This window comes from Protopterus annectens, chromosome 10.part0, assembly GCF_019279795.1.
Source record: "Protopterus annectens isolate FY-2018-M chromosome 10.part0, PAN1.0, whole genome shotgun sequence".
Taxonomy (NCBI): domain Eukaryota; kingdom Metazoa; phylum Chordata; order Ceratodontiformes; family Protopteridae; genus Protopterus; species Protopterus annectens.
Genome location: NC_056744.1, coordinates 570,833,553 through 570,859,074, shown reverse-complemented (window position 1 = coordinate 570,859,074; position 25,522 = coordinate 570,833,553). Strand labels below are relative to the sequence as shown.

The window sequence follows — 25,522 nt, the reverse complement described above, 5'->3', positions numbered from 1 at the left end:
TGCCAAAAAAAAAATTACTACAAAATGGAAATCAAACTCTAAAGAAACTGTATTTGAAGTACTGAATATTTTATAAAAAATAAAAGAACTGAAAAGCAATCTTTAAAAAAAAGGGAAAGAGCAACTTAAATATAAATAAATGGAATTTGTGGAAATAATACATGCAAAATAATGTCCAGGAGCAGGTGTGAGGTTTTTTAAGGAAAGAGAGGAATTTTGTGATTTATGTAATGTTGGAATGAAAGACAATTATAAAGAAAGAAAACGTAACATACAATGTGTATGCAGCTGACAAAAATGTTAACATGGTTTACTTCCTTTTCTATTACTGTATATATGCATCTGACTTAAAAAAGAAGGCTAAAGAAGTATGGCACAAGGCATTGAAAAGCAACCCTATCAAAGCATTCCCTAATCCTGGACTGGCTGTCTAGACTGTAATAAGTGAAAAGACAAAGTATGGACCAAACTGCTTCATCACAAATGTTCTGAGGGAAATTCTTGTAAGCAGAGAAACAGATTTACTCCTCCTCAGGTATATTGTTGTCTAACCGGTTTAACAAATTATTTTCTAACAAACAAAAGAGCACAACAACAACGTATCCACTAGGTCTACTTTTTGGGCTACTGGACCTTCAATGGGCAAAGGAAACAAACATTTAGCTTCAATGTTTACCTGATTAAACTGTTTAAAATTACGCAAAGAACAACATAAAAAGAATGAAAAATAAAAGACAAGATGATAAAATCAGAATAAAACACAGATTAACAAAGCTCTAGAATAAACATCTGAGGGCATTCCAAAATGAAGCCTTAGACTTACAAACCCAAATCAGGGAAGGAAAAGTACAGGTATGTAAATTGAACTTACCATAACAGTAGATCTTCAAATGATCACTGTTGCAGTAGCCTTGGCTATACTCTGCCAAGCATATAACAGCTGGACAGATTTCAATGCTTCAGAGCACCATCCACACAGCCAAAATGTCAAACAGCTTGAGCTGAGCAGACTAAAAAACAAGTCTGGGCACAAAGCTCTTCAGAACTTTACTGCCAGCAGAAATAGATGCTGAGACCTGAAAGGGCAAAGCTAGGAACAGCAAAATATAAATATCCACAAAACACAACAAAAGACAAGTGGGATGAAGGGAAGAAGTGGTTATGGTAAGTTTAACTTGCACAGCAGTACTAAGTTCATCATATCAATCACTTCCACAGTAGCCTTTGCTATATGGGTAGATAACAAGAGCTAACTCCACTTGGAAGGTGGAAGGAGAAAAGTCCAGGAACCCCTGAAGAATGGCCTAGTAAAGCTTGATCTGGACCTAGAGAAGGAATCACGCTTACAATGGTTTGTAAAAGTATGCACAGAGGACGAAGGAGCAGCTTCTAAATGCTACTAGAATCAAACCCTTTCCAAAAAAAACATAGATGAAGCCAAAACCAGGTAGAGTGGGCCATGACCCTGCCTGCAATAGCTCTGTTATGGTGAGTATAAATGAAAGTTATGCACTTACCATGTTAGATCAATGCTGTCTGATTTTCATCTGCTTCAAACATGTGGGTTGTCAGATCCGACATCATGCCGATGTCAAAGATTATCGGATCAAGAGCTCTGACTATTCCCATAGACTGTACCTCAAATACTCAGATGGAGTTTGCCCCTACAACAGTGATATATAAACATACACAAACAAATTTACTAAGGGAAGGGAAAGGAAACCCCTTGCCAGAGGGAAATCAAAGTTAATGAACTGCAATAGCTGATTAAAAGTATTTCAGTCTAGTCTGACTGTGCACAGACAGGGGAGTAATATACACTCAATCATTTAGAAGTCATAGGTGACAATTTGGAAGGGGGTGGGGGTGGAGGAATTTGAAGTGGACAAAAATCGGACAACATGGATCTAACATTAAGGTAAGTACATAACATTTGTATCTAATGTTGTCTATTTTTGTCTGTTCAAACATAAGGGACAGAATCTTAAGCTGTTAAACTGGGCGATATCAGGGAAGGACATTCCTGAGTATGGTGTAACCAAAGGATCAATGTGACGCTGATTGAAGGTCCAGCTTATAGTGAGACATAAAGGTGTCTACAGTTGTCCATGTGGCTACTGCAAAGAGATCATCAATGGACAAACGTCTACTGAAGGCTATCTAATTAGAAACTGCTCTTGTTAAATCAGCTTTTGGTTTATTAGGTAAAGGTATGTTTTCTTATAATATTCAAAGGAAATGCAATCTGATAGCCATCTAGATCTTTTGCCCTGTGAATACAGAATCTGAGTGGTCTGTGAACACCTAGCAAATGCAGAAAATATTCTCCTTTGTTTGAGTATCTTGGAAGAATGACAGGAAGATGTATAGACTGGTTTAAATTAGTACCAGATGCCACCTTAGGAATAAAGGAAGCGTTAGTTCTAAGGGAAACTCTGTCTTTGTGAAAAAAAAGATAAGGGGACTGATGACAGGGCTTGAAGTTCTGAGATCTGTCTGATTGATGCTACTGTGACTAGGAAAATAGTTTTCCATGTAAGAAATTTTAAATCTACTGTGCTGGCGGGTGCAGAAGGAGACTGGGTTGAACTTGCAGCAGAACGGTGATATCCCATGGGGTTCTGTATCTCTAATGGGAGGTCTCAACAGAAAGGTACCTTTGAGGAAGGCTTCTGAGATCTTGAGAGATGCAACAGACGTATCATTACATCCAACATGAAAACTGGAAACAGACGCCAACTTAGCCTTACTAGTTGCAAAACTGAAGCCTTTGCCAAAGAGATCACACAAACAAAATATGGAAGGAACTGCTGTTGAAAAGGGGTACAGACCTTTGAGTAAGCCTAAACTGAAAATCTCTCCTATTTATTGTGGTAAATTTTCCCAGTCAATGGTTTCTGTGAGGCAGAAAGTATATTAACTATTGCAGGGGGAGCCTAGCACCTCCGGCTATGGTTAAAACTGAAGGAACCATGCAGCTAATTTCATGGACTTCTGATCAGGAGAAGGTAGGCCAGACATGTAAGTTAGCAGATCTGGATAATGATCCAACATCCATGGAGGATGAACCAGAAGAGGCCACACGAAGGCGAACCATGTTTGTCGAGCCAAAGGGGAGTAATAAAGATCACCTTGGCCTTGCACTGCTTCACTTTCAGTATGAATTTGTTCATTAGGGTAAAGGAGGAAAAGCATACAGGACACATGGGGGCCAACTGTAGACCAGAACATCCCTCAGTGACTCTCACTGTTGGCAGACCACATCAAAATACCCACTACATTTGTAATTTAGATAGGAAGCTTAGAGGTCATAGCAAGGCTGATCCCAGAAATTGAAAATTGTTTGAGTCACTGAAGGATCAAAGAACATCTTGTGAAGTATCAAAAGTGTTCTGCTCAATTTCTCCTCGAGTACACTGGAGATCCCCAGGAGGCGTGCTGGTCTCAGAAAGTGTTGTGAAGACATCGCCCATTGCCAAACCCTCATGGTTTCTCAAGGAAAAGGATAAGAATGGGTTACTCATTGTTTGCTGATGTACCACACAACAGTCATGTTTGTCTGCATGTATGGATATCTCATCCTTAGGGAGTAGGTCCTGAAATGCCTGCGACGCTAGGAGGACTGCTCTCAATTCCAAAACACTGATGTGAATATTGACCTCTGTTGTCAGCCATGTCTGGACCATCTTCCTTTTGAAATGCATCACCACCACCACATATACACACACACACCAAAAGAGTAGCATCTGTGGTCACCACTGCAATTGGTGACTCCATCTGGAAGGGACGGCCCTTGGTTACAGACAGAGATGTTATACACCAAGGGAAGTGATTTTGCAGACTTGCATAATTCGAAATTTTGCTTGTCAAGGGTGAATGGATGGAGACCACTGTACTTCTGAAGTCCACTGTACTACTCTCATAAAAGTATTGGTGCCATAAGACCCAGGGGATGAAGGATTAACTTCATTGGTGGTTTAGAACCTGAAGAGCTGTGGGATGAAGTGACAGAACCCTAGACTGGGGAAGACTGACTATCTGAAGTTTGGTGTTAAGATGGCATCCTATGAAGTTTGTAGTCTGAGTTGGAGTAAGTTGACATTTTTGTAGGTTTACTGAGATTCCTACGTCAGAAGCAACTGGAGTACATGGTCTCAGAGAATGAGTAGAAGACACCTGGTGGAGGCAGAGAAAAACTAGTTGTCTAGTTTTGGGAAGACTTGGACCCTCAGTAGGTGCAGGTGTGCAGCTACTACTGCCACAATCTTGATGAACACTCTGGGGGCTGTGGTGAGACTGAATGGCAGCACTCTGAAATGTAAATGATTGACTCTCAGCCAGAAATGGAGAAATATCCTGGAATGCTTTGCTATTTTGATGTGATAGTAGGCATTCTAGAGATCTACAGAGAGCATCCAATTACCCTGCTTCAGTAGAGGCAAAATGGACTGTGTATTGTGACCATCCAGAATTCTGTTTTGCAAACTGGTTTAGGTAACTTAGCTTCAAAATGGGCCCTTAGGTCCCAGTTCTCTTTGGTACTAAAAAGAACTGGGAAAAGAGTCTGGATTCTAAGTGGTCATTTGGTACCAGTTGAATTACTATTTTCTACTAGCAGATTTGAAATTTCTGTGGCTGCTAAGTTCCACTGATTGGGTGGAACATCAAGGACTTTTTTTCTTTTTCTGGGGTGGGAAGAAAAAAAAATTGAATAGCCTCTGGATATTATCCTTAGCACCCATTAATCAGATGTTATCTTCCACCAGGCTTGAGGGTGTAAGGAAAGACCCCCCTCCCCCAACTGTCTCGAGAGTGCAGCAGTCTGGCAACCATTCAGGTGTGCTGAAAGCCTTTCTCAGAAAATGGACCTCGAAACACTTGACTTTGTGGTCTGCCTCTGCCTCTTGGGAGTCATCTGTTAAAATTACCTTCCCCTCTGTCACATGGAGGTCTGCCACCTTGGGAGTCATAGAGAGTACTCTGACTTGCAGAACTACATCTTCTTCCTAGTCTCTGGTTCCTAAAGAATGTTCTTTGAGGGGTGGAGAAGCATACTCCCACTGCAGAGAGTCTTGCCATCATGTTGACTCCCAGTGAGTGTATCCTTAATTGTCTGTTCAAACAAGGTGGAACCATCTTAAGGGGCATTAATGAAGGATGACAAAGCCTTCCACAAAGTCACACAGTCACATCCAGATGTGGCGACACAAGGTGATGCCAGTGCCTGTTGCTCTGGCCGTGAGGTCAACTGCATTCAACAGCAGAGACATGGCCACATTAGAAGAAGATTGTAGGGTGGAAAGCTGGGAATCCACTGTCTTCTGACCATCCACTGGTAGTACCCCTGAAAGAGAATTGGTGATCTCTTCAGTCATGTCTCTCTGGAATCTTATTAAATGGGGAAGATAGTCAAGCAATCTGGGGGTGAAAGTCGCTGAAGCATAGGCCTGATTTCCAAATCTGTCCAATACCCTAAACTCTCTATTAGGGGGATAAACAGAGGAGCTTTCTTTCGATAGCTCCTTCTTGGTGGCTACTGTCACCACTATAGCATACACTGGTGGACTTTTACACCAGTGTTTCCGATCTGCAGGTGCTGATAAGATTCTGTCAAACATTTTAGGTAAGGGCTCCACCACATCAGGATCCTTCCACACCCATTGAGCCATAAGATCTGTAAGGGAATCTATGAATGGCAGTATCCAGGACAAGGTTGGTCCAGTACCAAAAGCCTCCAGGGATACTAACTGGTCAGGTGAAGGGTCTTCAGACAGAGAAAGAGAGACAGCACAAGGGGAACCCTCCCCTTCTTCTAAGTCAGTATCTTTGGTAAAAGATTCTGGTGAAGAGTCCAGGTGCTTCTGTTCGCACATCCTTTTTCTGGGAACACCCTCTATGGGAGTGTTAGAAGAGTCTAGAGTTGGATGGGGATATATCAAAGCAAATTTCTTCAGAAGCTATTAGAACCCACTGTCCCTGTTGGATAGGATATATATGGGAAGACCCAGAGTGCAGATGAGGTTTGGGTGGAACTGAACTGGTTGAAACTATCTTGTCTTTGGTAGTTGCCAAAAAACCTCAAACGCCAAGGCTGCCATTGGAACAGAACATTCCCTTTGTTCCAAGGAAGAGGGAAATCTCTACACCGAGGAGTCCCAGCTCCAAAGCCAAGCTGAGATCCAAGCTATCCACAATCAAAGCACCAAGGGAAAGAGATGGCTCCAAAAACCTTGATATTGACCCCCCCCCCCCACACACACACACACACACACACACAAACTTGGTGCAGAGTCTCATTACGGTCCAAAGGCTTTGGAATAAAGAGATACAAGGATACATTCTGTGTTGAAGATGTAAGCAGCTCTGGAGCTGACAAAGCTGTTCTGTTTTTAGGTGGTTCTAATAATCCCAAGCCCAAAGGTTGAGTCGGTATGGATTCCTTCAAGGAAGGGGTGAGTTGACCTGCACATGATTCCTTTCCAGGAGATGATACCGGGATAACCCCAAGCTGTATCTGTGTCCTCAAAACCTTCCTCATCATCCTATTGACATTGAGCTCTATAAGACTTCTAGATGATTGAGTGGATGATATTACCAAAGACAATCATGAATATCTTCCTTCCTGAAGAACAGGTGATTGCATTTTGGAACTCACCAGGCCCAGTGAGTAGCTGGTGCGAGAAGGTCATAGGTCCTGAGATGGTATCAGTTCTGACCTTCGGGGAACTTTGGGATGGGGTCTGACTGAAGTAGTTGGTTCTGAAGATCATTTCTTAGACAACTTGGAAGTAGATTTGCTTCTTTCTTTTCCCTTCTTGTACTGTCTGTTCTTATCTTGACCCTACTCGGGAGCCTTGATCTCAGGCTTGCCATGTTTAGAAAGAGGTGGTGGAGGATGGTGATGCAGTAGTCCTCATCTGTACCAGAACAAGTCCCTTTAAAACCAGCTTGTCCCTTCTAGTTTGGAGGGATTTGGCACTACAACATGCACAAGACTGAAAATCAATGTCAAGGGGTATGTGGGTCTTGTGGAGGACATTTGTGCCCACACTCTGAGAACATTTTGAACCTTGTCGATTCCAAAATGCAGAAGATAAAGAAAAGTTGGAGTTTTTTTTTGTAAACAGTTATAACTATAATAAATAAATATACTAAAAAAGTGCAATAATAATTTAAGAGCAAGGAAAGTCACTAAAATTGGAAGTTGGTAAGAAAAACTTTCACAGTAGAAGAAGAGTTGAAGACAACAAGGGCCTTAATGAGTTAACTACATTAAGACAGTACAATAACAATTAAAGATTACTGAAATTCACTAAATTTAAAAGGTGGTGAGAGAAAAATGTTAATGGCAGGACAGGAGTTGCAATATGAAGGAAATAATATAAATATATAACCTACTTCCAAGGAGAGCTCCAGGCACACATCCATACAGTTCGAGAGACAAATGAGATCTAAGTATCTGAGGTACAACCTAGGGAAGTACAGATAGGGAAGGGAGTCAGAGCTCTGGATCTGCCAAGTTTCGACATTGGTGCAGAGGTGGAATCACACTGGACCTGACAGCCCACATGTTTGAATGGATGAAAACAGACAACACTGGATCAAAAGGAATAGCCTTAGACAACCTTTTGGAAATGGTCTGTTTTGACACAGTTTGTCCCTTCTTACTTTCACAAGAAATTAACAATGTATCCAAAGATCTGAAATATATAGCTCTGTAAATGTAGTACCCAAGTTCCCTGTTGACATCCAAGGTACAGAGAATCTTTTCTCCCTCATTTTTAGGTTCCAAAAAGAAAATGGGGAGATGGATAGTCTGGCTTAAAGTAATACCACTTCAGGCATAAAAGAAGTTGTCAAAGAAACCCTGTCCTATGTACAATGAGGCAGGCTGACTCACCATAAAAGCTTGCAATTCAGATACCCTTCTTGCAGAGGTCAGAGCAATCAGTAAAACTGTTTTCCAAGTTAAGAACCTTGAGTCAGCTAGATCAGCTGGTTCAAATGGAGTGTTAGCTTCTCTAACACAAAATTAAGACTCCAAGGAGGGGCCACTGGGTTTCCTGGAGGCCCCTTATGCAAAGCCTCTTTCAAGAGCATTTTGACCTCAGACAACATTGAAAGAGGACCATCAAGGGGCGACATGCTGAAATTACTGACAGATGAACAACGACAGAGGAATAAGAAAGGCTATAGGACAGTAACTCACACAAACATTGTAAAACCACAGAACTAACCCTGAATGGCTGCTGGATATGTTGTTGGACACCAACTAGAAAAATGCTTCCATTTGCTAATATATGATTTCCTAGTAGCAGGCTTTCTTGCCTCCAACAGTACCTGCTGCACATCCTCAGTAAAGAGGTGCTTAAAAGGAATCAAGACCCTATCATCCAAGTAGTAAAACTGAAGATGACTGATGTTGGGGTGTATCAAACACCCCTTTTCTTTGCAAGTAGATCCAGTCTGTGAGGAAGCTTGTGATAAATGTCCTTGACCACTTCCAAAATAAGGGAGAACCATGGCTGCCTGGGCCAGAAGGGAGTCACCACAATGATCTTTGGGGACTCCTCCTGAATTTTTAGAAGTACCCTGGATATCAGTGAAAAAGGTGGGAAAGAATATAGTAACATTCTTGTCCAAGGAAAAGAAAAGGCATCTGTTTTCCATGCCTTCTTGCAAGGAGTCCTGGAACAGAATTTTGCCAGTTGATTGTTCAGAGAAGAGGCAAAAGGTGTTGTTCAGAGAAGAGGCAAAAGGTGTACCTGAGGACCTCCCAGAGGTGGATCAAATCTTGGAAGACCCATGATCTACTTTCCATTTGTAAGGGTTTACCCTGGTCCTGCTTCTCTGCCACACAATTTTGCCATGACGGAATGCAGGATGCCTGTAGAGTGAGTCTTTGCCGTGAAGCTATATCACAAGCTAACATGGCTAGTTTGCAAAGAGGGTATGAACTAGTTCCCCCTTGCTTGTTGATGTACACATGATTGGGGTATTGTCTGTAACCAGCTGAAGAGGTCCCAGGGACCAAAGATGGTTCAGAGAGTTGAGTGGTTTGATCAGGACAAGCATCTGCTTGATATCTATGTGCTTATCTCTCTCCTTGGTATCCCCACAACCTCCTGCACCTTTATCGCTCCTGAAACTGCTTTCCAAGCAAAATCTGAGGTCTGTGGTGACTGACTGCTTTGAAACAAGGAGGGAGAAGGGGAGCCCTGGATTTAAGGGCATCTGCTGTCTTCACCAAATGAATTCTCCTGTGACAAATTCCAGCACTGGGACTTGAAAAGATAAAGGGTGTTGGTGATGAGACCAAAGAGATTTCAGATACCACTGTAACGTTCTCATGAGGAGTTTTGCCAGGGGTATTGTAAGAATCATATATGTCATGAGACCCAAAATAATGAGGTATTCCCTTGCAGTGACATAAAATGTTTGTGTGGAAAACCACAGAAATAGATCTAGCTATACGTCTATTTTTTTTTTCCTGTGGAAGAAAGACACTTTGAACTGAGGTGTCTAGTTGACATCTAAGAAATACGACCCTCTGTGAAGAAATCGAGAAAGAATTTTAAATGTTCTCTTGCAATCCCAGCTTGTGTAAGAGATCTCTCACTCAAGACAGAGTTTCCTGAGACTTTGAAAAAGATTTTCCAAAGATAAGCAAGTTGTCTAAATATGGAAAAGTGTGGATACCCTGCAATGAGCAATACCTAGAGCTAGACACTTTTGTGAACACTTTTGGTGCAGTACATAGTCCAAAGGGTAAGGCAGAGAACCAATAATGTGATCCAGACACAAAAAGCCTTAGGAAACACCTGAAGTCTGGATGAATAGGAATGTGATGTGAATCACCTTTTAGGCCTAGTGTTATCAGGAAACTTGAAAGAGAAAGAAGCGTTAACAGGTTGTGAAGTGACATAATTTTGAATTTGGGCACTATTGTTAACTTGTTTATGAAGGAAAGATCCAGAACTGGTGCCCAAGCATTTTCTTTCTTTGGCACTAGGAACAGCCTTGAATAAAAACACTTTCCCCAACTGGGAATGAGGAACTGCTTCTATCACTCCTTAGAAAAGCATGTGATGAAGAGGAGGCGGAGGAATTTCCTTCCACCGTCTTCTGTAACCTTGATGGATGATTTCCATAGCCCATTTGTCCAAAACTATCTATTGCCAAAGAGAAAAATGGGGAGTCAGACTTTCTGGAAAGAAAAATGGGGCTAGTGTGGGAGGGGGTCACAAGGTCTCAAACAGTCATTCAGACTTACTGGACTACCCCCCTTGGTTTTGGGAGGTTAGAGACTTTTTTTGGAACTCCCTTGCCATTTCTTCTTAAACATCCGTTTACCTGTACTTTCAGGCTGTTTATTCTTTTTTTTGTTTACTAAAACTGGATAAGGAGACAGAAAATCCATTAGAAATTTTGGAAAACAAAGAGCTGAAAAATCTTAAGAGAGTCTCTAGATCGGCTTGCCCCTTTCATCATACTTTTGGCTTACCTCTGCATCAGAGGGACCAAACACTAAATTTCTATCCAAGGGTGAATTCAAAATTCTTATTTTTAAGATCATCTGGGAGGGTCTGAGAATGCAGCCATGCAGACCTCCTCAAATCAGTACCAGTGGCCATAGCCCTGGAAGAATTATCGAGGGACTTGTACACAAAGTGTAAACAATGAGCAGTCACCTGAGCAATAAAAGAAACAAAGTTATTCTCTTAAAGATTTTTCCTCACAAGAAGAAACTGCAGGTAAAACATTCATTATACTTTCACAATTAGAGCAAACTTTAACATATGAGCTTGACAATTCAAAATTCTAAAAATCAAAGTTGCAGAAGTATACACTCTTCTCCCATACCTATCAATAATTTTTCCATCTTTATCAGAAACAGTAGGATTACAAATGACTAGGTGCTTAACTGCAGTGGATCAACCAGAGCTACAGCTGCTCTGTCAGGTGTGGGAACAGTATATAAAAATGTAAAATACTGTGGAACTTTATACATTCTATCTGCTTTCTTATGGACAAAAGGATGAATTAAATACACACACATCCTCTAAAGCACACAGAACAGGAGAAATTGGTACAGGATTTGGAAAATCCTTTTGTAACAGCTCATAGTATTTTTGGAGGTACTAACAAACCTCACTGTACTTCCACAGAAAACACTGGTGCATTCTAGCAATTACCTCAGAGAAAGAGAAACCCAAAATGTAGAATCAGAAACTAACCTCTCTAAGTCTGAATCAGAAATCTGAGCAAAAAAAAAAGAACCAATCTCTGCATCCTCTTGTGCAGATTCAGAATCTTGAACCTCTTCAGGGGAAAAGAGGTATCCCTCTTTCTTTAACCAGAAACTACTTTACAAGGAGGATCAATAAATAGCCTGAATTAAACCCTTATCCAAAACCAGAGCATTACTCCTATCCAAATAAATTTGAGGACTACATACATACTTGGTTTTCTGTTTCTTTTTGACAGGAACATTGGAGCTCACCATGTTAATAATGGCAGAAACAGCATCCCCAGGGATGGGTACAGCATTCTCACACAACAGGGAAACCTTCCCTGTTTCCTCTCCCAGGACTGACAACAGTGGCTCTCCCTTGCCCATTGAGGGGTTCCCAACAGCTGCAGAGAATGTGGCTAACCCCTCGTCCACAGAGGCTTCTGGTGCTACACCAGAGGGATCCGGTGTAAAAGATGAGTGGTCTGAGGTACAACAAATGGCCTCACCAGAGTCACCCACCTGTAGCTGAAGCAAATTGCTATCTTGATGTGGTATTAAAGACTGTTTTCTTTTTTTGTGGCTAGAAGAAGAACCAACCATGGGACCAGTAGTCTTTTCCATGCTCAAGCCAAAAATGGTGCCTCTTTCCAGGGAAGATAAGCAGCAAATGGTGGTAAACCCTACCAGTCTATAAAAAGTTACATTTTTAGAATGACAAACACAGTAAAAACAACTTGAAAATACTATGACAGCCCCACAAAAGTAAAATAATTCCTTCACAGAAAAATGCTTACAGTCACTTTACACTTCTTTTAAACTGTCAGAAAAAATGAGCACTCTATTTAAAAGTATGCTACAGTCTGGTGACAGTCTATTAAAACAAAACACTTTTAGCTTTAAAATAATTTTCCTGAAATAATAAAACAGCAACACAAATAAAAAAATGGAAGTTATGGTCTCCAAAGAAAACTTATCTGCCCAGTAAACAAACAGCACAATCCAACCATCGATACTCGAAAGCCTCAGAGAAGTGTACTCCTCAGAGTCAGTAAAGTTCTGAAGAGCTTTGCACCAAAACTTAGCTCAAGTTGCCTGACACCAGTGAAAGGTGCCTTGAAGCTTTGGAAGCTGTCCGGCTGTTATATTCTTGGCAGGATGTAACCCATATAGCTAAGGCTACTGCAGAAGTGATCAATATGATGAATATTAGTTTTTTTTTTTTTTCAAAGAAATCTAGTTTTAACAAAAATAAGTAATATGGAAGTTTTTTTTCTGAAGGCAACGTATCTGTCCAGCAATGGAACAGCATTAGCCGACCATCAATCCTCGTAAGCCCACCAGGAAAGCTATAAAGGGTTTGGCAGCCGAACCTGTGCTTTAGTCAGCTCACCCTGAGCTATCTAATGGTTTGTGCACATGGAAGGTGCCCTGAAGCCTTGGAAGTTAGTCTGCTGTTATTTCTACACATGATACAACCCATATATCCAACAGCCTAAGGGCTACTGCAGCACTGATCAGTATGAAAATCACCACCCTGAAACTGCATCTACAGCTGTCAATAAGGGTTTTTCTGAGACCTGCAATTTGATAACATTTTTTTAAATGAGAATGAATGCAGTATATAGTCCTCTACTTTTAGAAGATAAGAAAGTCAGGTTTAATGATGAAAACCCAAGCCTGAAGATGCACAAATAACAGTTGCACAAGAACTTACATTAACAGTAGATGTTCAAACAAATTACTGTTGTAGTACTGTTCAATAATGGTAGATATCCCTGCCAAGGATACTGGATGTCCAGCCAGTATACCAAAGCATGGTACTTCCTCTCACTCCATACATCCAAAGAAAAACCTATTGCAAGAAGCTTAATACATAAGGCACATATGGGTGTAAAGTTCCTCAAGCTTTCTTGCCCCAGAACAGTAAATTGAGGCTAGGTAAAGAGCAGGAACAGGATTCAAGGCAGCAGGGTACAGAGAGGCAAGGGCAAGTCCACTGTAGCCAAGGAGCACAAAAAGAAGGGGAAGGAAGAAGGATGCACACGCTGCAGCAGTGATCCATGCAGACATCTGCTGCTAAGGTAAGTTCTTCCACAACTGTACTATGTCCTTCAGTTGGATCACTGTTGCAGCACTGCTTACTAATGATAAGATTGAGGTACAGAAAAGAAGTCCAGAACAGTCTGAAAAATTGGTCTTGCAAAAGCGTTTCTGGCGCTGGAAACTGCATCTATTTTGTACTGTTTAGTAAAGGTACTTATGAAGACCGAGTGGCTGCTTCTTATATAGTTCTTCAGTCCAGCCCCTTGAAAAAGACTCCAGAAGAGGCATTGACACTAACAGAATGAGAACTGACTTTCCTTGGAGACATTTCCTCACGAAAAGATGTAGCATACATTTGGTTGTTTTGATGCAGTTAAATCCATCTTTTTACCTTCACACAAAACAATTAATGAGATTTTCTGAAGAGCTTAGTACTGTCCAACTAGAATCTTAGCTGTCTTTGAAAATTCAGCATTCAGAGGGTAAGGAAAAATGGTGGTAAATGGATGGAATGGCTTAAAGATATTTCAAATATGACCTTCGACATAAAAGAAAGCTTAATCTTAAGAGAAAGTCCATCTTTGTGAAAAATGTGGAAGGGTGGAGAAGCCATTAGAGCTTGTAACTCAGACCCTTGATAGAAATCAAAGCCACTACCAAAACTACTTTCAGTGTGCAGAATTTTACAGATCCAGAAGAGACAAGTTCAAAGGGAGAAAGAGATAACTTCTTCAATACAAGCTCGGGTCCCAAAAAGGAGGAATGGATTTTTTGCAGGCCTTATGTGAAGTATAACTTTTGGGAACTGGCTGACCTCCCTCATAACACAAGGAATTAAGTAGATTTATAGACAAAAGGCAAAAATGACTGGTATGTATCCATTAACAGAAAAGTATGCCAGCCAAAAGCTGAGCAGCTCACACAAGCATGTAAGAATAGTGGTGATATCCAGTTGCTAAGAGGCCTCCCTTTTTTCTGGCATCAAATTGGAAACTTTCATTTGGAAATGTAAAATGTGCTTGTAGCACGTTTTTTAGTCTCCTACAATACTTGTAGTATATCCTTTGAAAAAGGTGTCTGAATGTTATCAAAAGCCCATCATCCAAACTGTTAAGTTTAGGATTTGTAAGTTTGGATGAATACGAGAGTCCTTTGCTGACTAAGATCACACTGGGGTAACTAGTAGTGATTGCCCTTGGCTAGATGAAAAAAGAAGGGAGAACTGATGTCTGGGCAAAAAGGTTTGGCTGTACTTATTGATTTTCAGAAGTACTTTCAGAATTATGAGAAAGGAAGGAAAAACAGACAAAAATGTTATTTTCTAAGAGACTGATAAGGTGTTTGTTTTCCATACTTCTGTGCATGAGACTCTGGAGCAGAGCAGTCTAAGATGCCTGTCCAGAGTGGAGACAAAAATATCTATCTGGGGAGTTCCCCACTGATGGACAACCTGAAGAAGGACCTATTTGTTTAGCATGCACTTGTGTGGGTCTGCCTTGGATCTGCTCAAGTAATCTGACATTGAATTTATTTCTGATGGGATGCAAGTTGTCTGGAGAAACAGACTGTGCTGAACAGCAATTTCCAAGCCTTCATGGCTGACCTGCAGAGATGACAGAATTTTGTTTACCCATATTTTTTGATATACCACATGACTGTAGTATTGTCTGTCAAGATTTGAAGGGTTCCCAGAGACCACAGACAGTGAAGAATTAGAAAAGTCAAGATCAGGGTTTCCATCTCCTTGATAATTACCTGTTTTACACCCGTATTGCCTTGACCATACTCCTTGGACTTTCATGCCCATAGAGCAGTCTCCCCAAGAAAGGTCTGAAGCCTGTGTCGAGACTTTCTACTAGGGACCAGGAACCAGAAAGGGCAGTCTAGGATTTAATGATTCTAGGCTGATCCACCAATGAAATTCCTTCTTCCCAAAAGGCTACAGAGGAAATGGGATGTTCAGAGGGAAGGCAATGTTGTGGGGAAACTTATTCATTATTTGATAATAGAGTATGTGGAGTGACCTACTAACACTTTTTATCCTCTACCCTGGCTCAACATGCAAAGAAGCAAATGAATTACAGAAATACACAATATGTTTTGCTGCACTGATATAAGGTATCAGAGTAGCACTACTATCAACATTAATATTTCACAGTATAATTTAACACAGCTAATGTCAACATAAATACGTATATACGGCAATAACTGCATGCAAAACTTACTATTTTATTTATTTATTTACATTTGTTTACTGGGAAATTCCAACTGGACACAGGTCCTTTTTCAGTAAAGGCCCAGGGAGAAAAGCTCCACAGAACAATAAATGAGCAGCATAGTACATGAAGAACAATTGAATATATATATACAACAGCAAATAATAAATATTGCAGCAAACATTAGCTATGCATACAACATGAAACATAGTAATGAACAGATATACCAATATCTAGTTAAAGGCTAGGAATAAAGGTATGATGTATATACAGATAGTACTAAGCTCGAACAGATACTGTTCTAATCTCATATACCTAAATCTTATAAGATAATAATAGTATGTTATAGTGGGGAGAGTTTCTTGGATACAGCCTAGGATGCATCTTGCCTAATCATATGAATTTAATAATTGTCATGGAAGCAAATGCATTTAGATTCTGCTTTGGAATGTTCTTTTACAGCATCTCTAAAGAACTTTAAAGTTTCCTGACTTTTAGTGTCATGAGATAACTGGTTCCAGGATGCTGGTCCCAGTATGGGCAAGACTTTTTCCCCAATTGTGGTTTTACAAGGTAGCATTGCCAGAATGAGACCACTGATATGAGTCCGTCCGAATACAAACAGGAACTTCTGTATACAAAATGCAACTAAAACTAGCAGAAGTTACTTCAACATCTGTACCAGGGTGAACCAATATGGGTTTTGTAAAGCTAAAAAGAAGCTAGTATGTACTGAAGATGTTGCAGTTTTCCGCATTCTTAAGCTCCTTCTCTGGGGAAAATAGCTTCAGGACTAAGCTGTTGAAACTCAAAACTACAAGTCTGAAGCCAGAGGTGCAAGTCCCCTTAGTAAAGTAACCAGTTGTTATTAACTGTCAGATTATCACAGAAAAAAAATAAGTCTGTGAGCTGCTAGTGAGCTAAGCCATGCAATCCTAGGTTTGATTTCCTTAGCCTTCTTATGCCACTGTGACTATGAGCAAGTCAATTAATTAACCAGCACTTGCTCCTAGGGGATAACCTAGTTAACAAACAACAAAATAAATTAATAAGACATGCCTATCAATTAGGACAAAGAGGCAACATGATGGCCTGATATAATTAAATTAAGGTCTGCTCTTGAACAGTGTGTCACACTTACAGAGGTTGCCATACCTGTCTTTATCCACTCTGTTTTTCATCTCCCTTCTCCTCTAGTCTTAATCACTGCTAAATGATATGGCTTGTATGAAAATCATAAAAGAATGTTACTTTCCCTTTAAAAGCAACACTCACTTAAAACCAATGTTTTTGATTTACTATTTTTGTATTTATTGTCTAAGCCCATTAAGTACAAGCGCCTCTCTTCAGGGTTAACTGACATGCTCCAAGTCACATTTTAGACAAATGGACAATGACGGGAATATACATAGGATTATAAAATTAGGACTGCCAGCAGCTCAGAGCTTTAATCTGTGCTGACCTGCCAAATAATGAATTCCTTATATTTAACAGATTGCCCAAAAGAAAAATCTCGGCTAGCCCTTATGATATTAAACAACCTCATTTTTGAAAAGTCAGATGGTACTGTGAGGTTAACATACTCGTACAGTGGCACTTCAATACTCTCAAGCCAAAAGAATGCTCAACGTGTCATCTCTAGTTTCCTGAACTGGTTTGACTAGTGAATAAGGAAACACTAACTCACACTGCATTTACTCACATTTCCAAGACACACATATAGAAAAGTCCATATGACTTCACAGTTAAAGCAAATAATGCAGCACATCAAAACATAAATCAAATTTCTTTCTTTTGTTACTAAAGTCACTAGAAGAACTATCTGATCTGTAAAAGAGCTGAAAAACTAGTGTTAATATTAACTAAACCCTCAAGCAGTAAATATACATCAGTCTGAGACCAAGCCTTACTCTGTGATTGTAGCTAAAATCTGTGCCACAGCAGTGTTTGGTACAGCTGGTGCCAGCCCAGAATGGACAGACCATATCCACCGTTGGTGAAAGAAATAGCGTGACAGAGATGCCAAAGTGGAAGAAGCTGTCCGATTGGCTGCTACAGTCAGTGGTCCTGATATGGCATGTGGCTGACCAAGATTCTCCAGGCTCAAAATGAAAGGAGTTCGGTAATCAGATGGCAGCTTTTCATACCTATAAAACCAGAAAAAAATTATACTGTAAACAAGCCAAAGAATACACATTAAGCAAAACACAATTAACAATGCATTCTTCTCTTTCTAAACTATTATCAGTAAACAGATATTTGTTTTAAATAAAATAACTCTTGCCATAACCAGCACCTGAAGTCTCACTAGAGGACAGAAGTATCACTCTCTCATCAACTAGAAAACTGAGTGGATGAGCTGCTGGTGAAGACATGCAAATTAATCGGTTAGGAGGGTCTTCATTATAAACCAATTACCCATCATTTTCCAATAGGCAATGACATAAAATAATGTCAAGCACCAGCAATGACTTGCGCAGTGTTAGTTACTTCTTCCTAAGACGTTCAACAGAGCAGTGCTATACCTCAAGCACCAGCCTGTTAAGCACAACAGCAAGCAAATGGCTATTTGATCCTCCTTAATGTTTTTAGACCTGCAAAAGCAGTAGACTAAACTAACCCAAGTTGTTGGCATTACAAGAACTATTTCTAAACTAGCTATCTATGACTTGCAATTAAAATGCTCAAGTCTCACAAATGATGGTATATCATTTCATCCACATGTAAATGACAAATCCACTGTGAAGTCTTATAAAGCAATTCATGTCTCCACACATTCCTCCTTCTAACCTTTAGTTCTTTTCATTTTCATGCATACTGTTCCCAGACTACTGACTGCTTTACATGTGTTTTACTTCCTCCATACATACGGCTTCATGTCCAAAATGATTTTGGTTTATTCAAGAAATTTACAGGGATAAGTTAACACTAAGATAATTGGCTATGAAATATCTTCAGCTTGTGTTCCTAGCCTCAAAAACAAACCAGCAGTTCCATTTTAAATTTTAAGTAAAAAAAAAATTTAATTTAAATTTTATGTCACAATATTTTAAAAAAATAAAAATATCACTTTTATATAGAAATAAATACGCTTTAGACCCACATCCATAATGCACAGGGATAAAACCTTGACTATGACCCAAATTACTTAAATTTTATTAGGAGTAGGGACCACAGAAGTCTGTAGTGAGCAGTCATTGCTGACCTGCCTATCGTGAGGGAAGAAGATGGCTCTGGTTCACCATATGGGTGTCACCTGCTATGGAGTGGATGTTGCACCAAAGTGAGCAGAAGTATGAAAGCAAATGTTGACAATACTGATCTATGGACTTGGCAACCTAGGAAGGTACATATGTGTGTTATGTATGCATTACCACCTGAGGTTTGGCAGCAATATAGAACTTTCAGGGAGCCACTGAGAGGAAAATGGTCCAGAGGTATGCCAGACTGCACGATCCACTAACTGGCCCATTCATTACTTCCCAACTCTTACAGCTAAAGCATAAATGAACTTCCAGTGAAAGTACAAAATGATCATATGGCTCTCATCCCCATTGAACAAGATGGCTGACTGGGTACTAGTAGTAGAGCCACTAGAGATGTTCCTCCAGAGGAGCAGAAGGGGGAAATAGAAATGCGTATAATTTTCTGCTGGACTAGTGGCACACATACATGGTGTCCATCTGTACAGCTGACAGCCACAGTTCAGAATGGGCTCCGTCTTCGGGGGGGGGGGGGGTATGATGAAGCAGTTGATAGCCATCTCCTCTATCCTGGTAGAAACGTCTATGGAATCTGTTCCCTGTGTGATGTCTAATGGATACCAGGATCCCTGCAGGTGGCCAATCCAATTGGGGGAAGGGGGCAACAAGACATCATGGGCCCAATTCCAAAAGACTTATTTTCAGTCTAACTGACTGCTTACACTGAAAGCAGGCTGACGTTAAGTAGGTCTTATGGATTCTGGCTCCCCAGTGTAAGTCTGTTTATAGATAAGGCCTTACTCTGAAAAAAAAAGTCACTCAACCTAAGAAAAGGTCTTTCAGAATCAGGGCAAACTCATGCAGAGATACTCTTTTAAAATCTAGTCCCCCCTTAACCAATGCATATGCCACTCCTACAGCTATGGGCTTTGAAGAACTCACATACACATACAAACGGTCTTAGTACTACATTCCCCAAGGGTCCATGGTATCTCTCACACCCCAGGCAATACTAATGAATACTAATAAGTTAGACTTGCTGAAGAGTTGGGAAGCTTCTGTGAAGATAGCATGGAGTCAGGAGCAACTGAAGGATTGGGGTCTGGCTGAAATAGCAACTGAGGAGAGCAGCTGGAGGGCTACGCAGGGAAAGCATAAAAAAGAAAGATCTCACGTCATAATATTATATGTTTTTGTTAGCTTTCACACAAATAATGCTTATGAGGAGTGATTGCTGAGCTTTTTATTTTAAACTAATAGTCCTGCAAATGTTGCAGTTTGTCAATTAGTAACAGTCATTATGACATGAATTTAACCCTATCTACAAACATATTTCTGTACTGCTTCAAGATACTGTTACAAAAGTTTCAACACATAACAGATGGATGGTAAAGACTGTGCAGCAAAGGGCTGGAGCCATACCACTCAACCTGTTATTACATGAAATCTAGACAAAGCCAAATATAATGGGGGGGGGGACAAAGGCTCAAAAACAGGAACACATTTTAAATATTCATCTTACAAACTTAAAATGTTGCTAGAGTAAAAGATTTTGGGTTACCCTCTATTTTCTGGAGGATGTGAAGTCAGAAACTCAAGTGTCTGTCATTATTTATTATATTCAATCCTCAATGATATGCTAGAAAACTATACATTTTATGAGGGAACAGACCAAAAATATGAACTGGTGGGAGGTATGGACTGAAGCTACCTATAGAGCAAGCAGACACAGAATAACCTCACGTGTGTATAGCTGTCAAAACAAGTAAATATACATATTTTGCCATAACATAAAAATTATAGCAATGTTAACATTTTCTGAGAAAGCGGCATTATTTTTACTGCTAATTTCATTAAAACACTTATATAAATTAAATAAAATAAAAAAACAGCCACTTCCATGCCAATAACTAGTCCCTGAAAAACACGAAATACCACCTAACCACACTGAAGTGGAAAGGTAGAAGATAGAATCCACACAAGCCAAATGATTGCCACACTTTATTGTAAAATCCACATAGATCTTGTTGTAAAATCCACACAGGTCAAGCACTTTCATCAGAATGACTTCTTCAGAACAATTTCAAATTAACCAGACATTCCTTATATACCCCAAATTAGTTAATCAATCCAATTAGCACTAAACATTTAAAAAGACACACACACACATATACTGAGCTTTTTAGCCTAAGAGAGTATCACATGTATGACTGATAAATGTTGTGACACAAACAGTACAGGAAAAGGAAAAAGAGAAGCCAAACTCTAGTGCATGCCTACTGGTGGTACCTAGCAAATCATGATCTTCAGAGATGCAAAATGACCTTAGCTAGTTTTTATTGATTATTTCAATTATAAAGGCACATACACAATTTTATTTCCATGTCATGTGAGTCATTACCAGTATGTTTGAGTAGGAAGCTTTTTATCACAGAATTTAGTTAGACCACATCCCAAACTTAGACAATATACATACAATTTCTACTTTTGAAGTAAATGATAATGGAATACAGGTACATACTCAACATGAGTTGCATTCCTTACTCTAAAGAGCAGTCATATACCTACCCCTAATGAAAACAGCATAATGCAACATTCCAGAATGTGACATTAGAAAAATGTTTTAAAATCTCAGAGGTAGTAGCCTACTATAAAAGTCCATATGTCAGCTCCCAAGCAAAACACACTTGGTTAAATGTCAATTTTGACTGAATCCCAAATGATTGCAATGAAATGGTTGAAATCCCCTTTGGGGAAAAAACATGTATGTATCCATGAATTAGCACACATGTGGCAGTACACTAAACACCGAAAAGTATAAGAGACTTAGGAACACAAGTGGACAGTGGTCTCACCTTCAATCACCACATCGCCACAACAGTCAGGAAATCCTTCTATGTGGCACACCTCATCACTACAGGCTTTTCATCCATAAAAAAGGAGGTCATTGTCCCAATGTACTCATCCCTCATTAGACCCATCATAGTGTACAACGCCCCATTTGGTATGTACCTCACAAGACATCTGCAACAACTGGAAAGTCAGCAGAAACTCCTCACTAACAGAATCATAGGCCTACAGCAGATGCCCTATGCTGACCAACTAAAAAAACTCCAGCTATACTCTTGTCACATATCATCTACTCAGAGGCGATCTCTGCTTAACATACAAGGCCATGTCCAACTCAGAGCTGTTGGACATGCTACATATAAAGAAATCCCAATCCATCAGAGCCACACTCTCCAGGGACCTAAACCTTGTCATCACAATGAACAAAACATGCTGGAGGGATAGGTTCCTGACCCAGACACACCCCATACTTTGGAACAGACTGCCCATATATGTCAAGCAGAGCGCCTCCTTGGCCCTCTTCAAAAGGAACCTTGACGACTGACAGGAGATAGGAAATTTACCCCGAGGATCACATCAGTCACCCTGCTAGATGGGGGACCAGGGAAGTAAATATTGTGGGAAGAAATAGCCAGGGAATTGTTATGGCTAGGCTTGTATAGGCCCTAGGGCCGATAGCCTAGTCCCTAGGGCCGATAGCCTAGTCCCAACCTATGAATGTCCATTTCATTGAAACACTTTTTAATTCTAAATAATTACACATCACACAGTGAAAATTACCCAAGAAAAAATATTTCTAAAAGAGTTTTTTGAAGGGTAAGACTACCTAAACCTCCAACAAACACCAGCTAAATAAATATGCTAACTCTATAGTTGCACAACTAGAAAGAAAGTAAAAACATATAAAAGGAATCACTGTCAGTGCACAAAAACAAATCTATAAGCAATGGTAATGTCTGGCAGTTGGCAGAGAGGATTAAAGCTATGAACTGTTAACAAGCTACTTCTTGTGGTAAACTGTTTCATTTTGGCAGGTGTCTTTCAGCAAGTCACTTAACTAGACAGCACTTTGGGGCAACTGAGAATTTGATCAAGGCTTATTAATGGTCTCCTTAACCGCATGCCTAGCAGCTACCAAAGAACTCATGTATAGGTAACACCAAATCACTAGATAAATCTATTTCATTTATTTTTACATATTCAACTTTGGTATTATACACCTATGTGCAGCTATGCCATATTCAATGAAACAGACTTTTACTCAAATGGTCTTTCAAGTAAAAGGGCTTTCAACCATTTGGATTTGTTCATTTGCCATTCAGCAAAATGGACATTAAACCAAATGTCATGGCTCCCAGTCCCCATAAGACAAGTTTTAATTTTTTAAGTATAGGTTACGAGTTATCTTGGCAGTGGAAGGGAAAAAGCCAAAAACTACAGGTCTCAAAGGCTAATTATTAAAGCATATTGTATTTTAAAATGGGGTATAAATCCATTTAAAAAAACTTCTAAGTCCCACAATACTTGTGTAATAATCGCATTAGAACATTAATTGTACAAAAGAAATAAATAACCTACCACTTCTCACTAAAATGAATTGGGTTTAGAATCCAAGTGTGACATCATGCTATTCATAGCATGACTCCTCACTTCACAAAGTCAAAGGATATGGCTAAGTAACTTATGTCATGCTACTATTTGAGATAAGCACTTGACATCAGCTGCCCTTACCAACTGGCCTCAGCATTTATTCAGTAATTACTAGCAATTTACCTGTGGGCAACAACAGGAACATACCCTTGGATTTCCAGAGATTCTTTTTCTCTCTTACAAGTATTTTTTTTTTTAATAAATACTGGCAGGAAAGCATATACACACACACACACATATATATGTGTGTGTGTGTGTGTGTGTGTGTGTGTGTGTGTGTGTGTGTGTGTATACACACACACACATACGTGAGCAGATGTAATAGTACACACTGCCCACAGAAGTGGTTAATTCATTTTCCTTTTTTTCTTTTCTTACTAGAGTAGTCACAGTGAGGGTGGTACAGTAAAATGATCAATGGTTTGGCTTGCTCCGAGTGGGAGCAATGCACATGTACTACAGAACAAGTTGAAAAATGTTTCTGGGTATTATTTCACTTTCATCACAACCTAACATCAACAGTGCACACAGGAGATAACTCAAATTTTTTTTTTGGGGGGGGGGTACTCCATATGTAAAAGCACACGGCAGTTTCATGATCACTGCTGAATGATTGCAACTATGGTTTGCCAAGGAACAGTGTATATCTCTGTAAACTGAGCAGCTAGCTGAAATTAATTATGGTGGCCATTACATCCTTCAATTTCATTATAATCAGGCATCAGAAATGCACAGAGAAAATGGTTATCTCTTTGGGAGGTCAGGCAGGCAGCAAAGGTAATTACATAATCAATGTGAAAGAGAGAAAAAAAAGTGAAAATGTTACTAGTAACTTAGTTCTCAAAAATTCAGGTTATACCAATTGTATAACCTCTGCACCTAAAAGTGCAATTTGATTACAGTTTATGGCTAAATATCCACATATGTTGACCCCCAAAAAAATTACTAGAAACATTTAAATTTTTCAGTGCTTACAGAGACAGAGTTTCTACAGATAGGCTTATATGACCATTACACACAATCAGACTGCCATGTTACATTACATTTTGTTTCCTTTGAATGGAAGTATATAGCCCCCTGCTGGAAGGAAGCAAATGATATGGAGAATATGTTTTTATTGCGCTATCACTACATCAGAGACAAGAATAAAAATAATGCATTTCCAGAAAAAAACTTTTCAGTTCTAACATGCCACATCTCAAGCTGCATGGTCTTATGCAGCTAAAGTGAGTGGCTCATATTCAGCTTTTAGCTGCATTTAAAATAGCTGAGAAGAGAAGGGCAGCTCTAAGGTACATTTCACATCCAACTGTCCTACCACAATTCCCTGATAACAGTATTTTTAATATTCAAATCAGACTTGAATATGGCCTTTTATAAATAAAAAATGAAAGAAGGGGCGCACATACCTTTTGCAGTCACAGTCATAAAATATTTCATTATACTCCATTTACAGTGGGGTTATATTACCTCTGATCAGTAGGCAGGGTGCAAATAATATCTAGAATGTCTGTCCACCAAGTTGTCATTACATTGAAAGCAAAAAACAGACATTTTGTCATATAAAGCAATATTTCTGTACTGAAAATACAGTAAGACCTAAACACCAAGTACTTATAAAGACAGTGTGTTGCCATGTAAATTAGAAATTAGATGTAGTGATCCCTGAAGGCAGAATTGCAGCCTTAAGAATGTTTTGTACCTAAACATTCTATTACAATTATGACACATTTTTAATATGGAATGTCATATGGGAACGGACATATGACATCATACACAATCATAAAATTCAGTGTTACAGAGGACTTCTGATGCTGCAGTCTGGCAATATACCTGCTTTTATTTGAGGGATTAATGATTTTGTCTCGGGAGGTAAAGTGAAACTTACATCTAGAATATCTTTGTACTAATTTGTCAATATATCAGAAGCATATGTGCACACATACACATGCATTTTATTTATATATCTGTAAACACATATAAATGCATACATATGTACTATACAGTATATATTACATATATACACACACACATACATGTGTGTGAGTATATATATATATATATATATATATATATATATATATATATATATATATATAGATCTAAGTTTTTAAATTGAAAGTACCGTACTTCCTCAAACTTACTTCAGCGAAAGTGCATTCCATCGAAAATGCACTTTCGCAGAATAAAAAAACAAAAACTAACTAAAAAAGTAAAATAACACACTAAACAGTGTTATGCAGGGGGGCAATCCCCAGCACCCCCCATGTGGAGGGCTGCTTTCCCCACACCCCCCACTTTAATATTTTCACTCCAAGATCGTA

General features: G+C 39.5%; 1 protein-coding gene across 2 annotated transcripts in view; it reads right to left on the bottom strand.

Annotated features, from left to right (window-relative positions):
• The window catches only part of SZT2 (SZT2 subunit of KICSTOR complex), a 3,556,133-nt gene that overhangs the window by 2,973,914 nt on the left and 556,697 nt on the right, over nt 1-25,522 (bottom strand). For both annotated transcript variants that reach the window (XM_044085412.1, XM_044085413.1), the window contains exon 16: nt 17,406-17,642. In XM_044085412.1, coding sequence (XP_043941347.1) covers nt 17,406-17,642 — 237 coding nt within the window. The remainder of the gene's footprint in view (nt 1-17,405; nt 17,643-25,522) is intronic.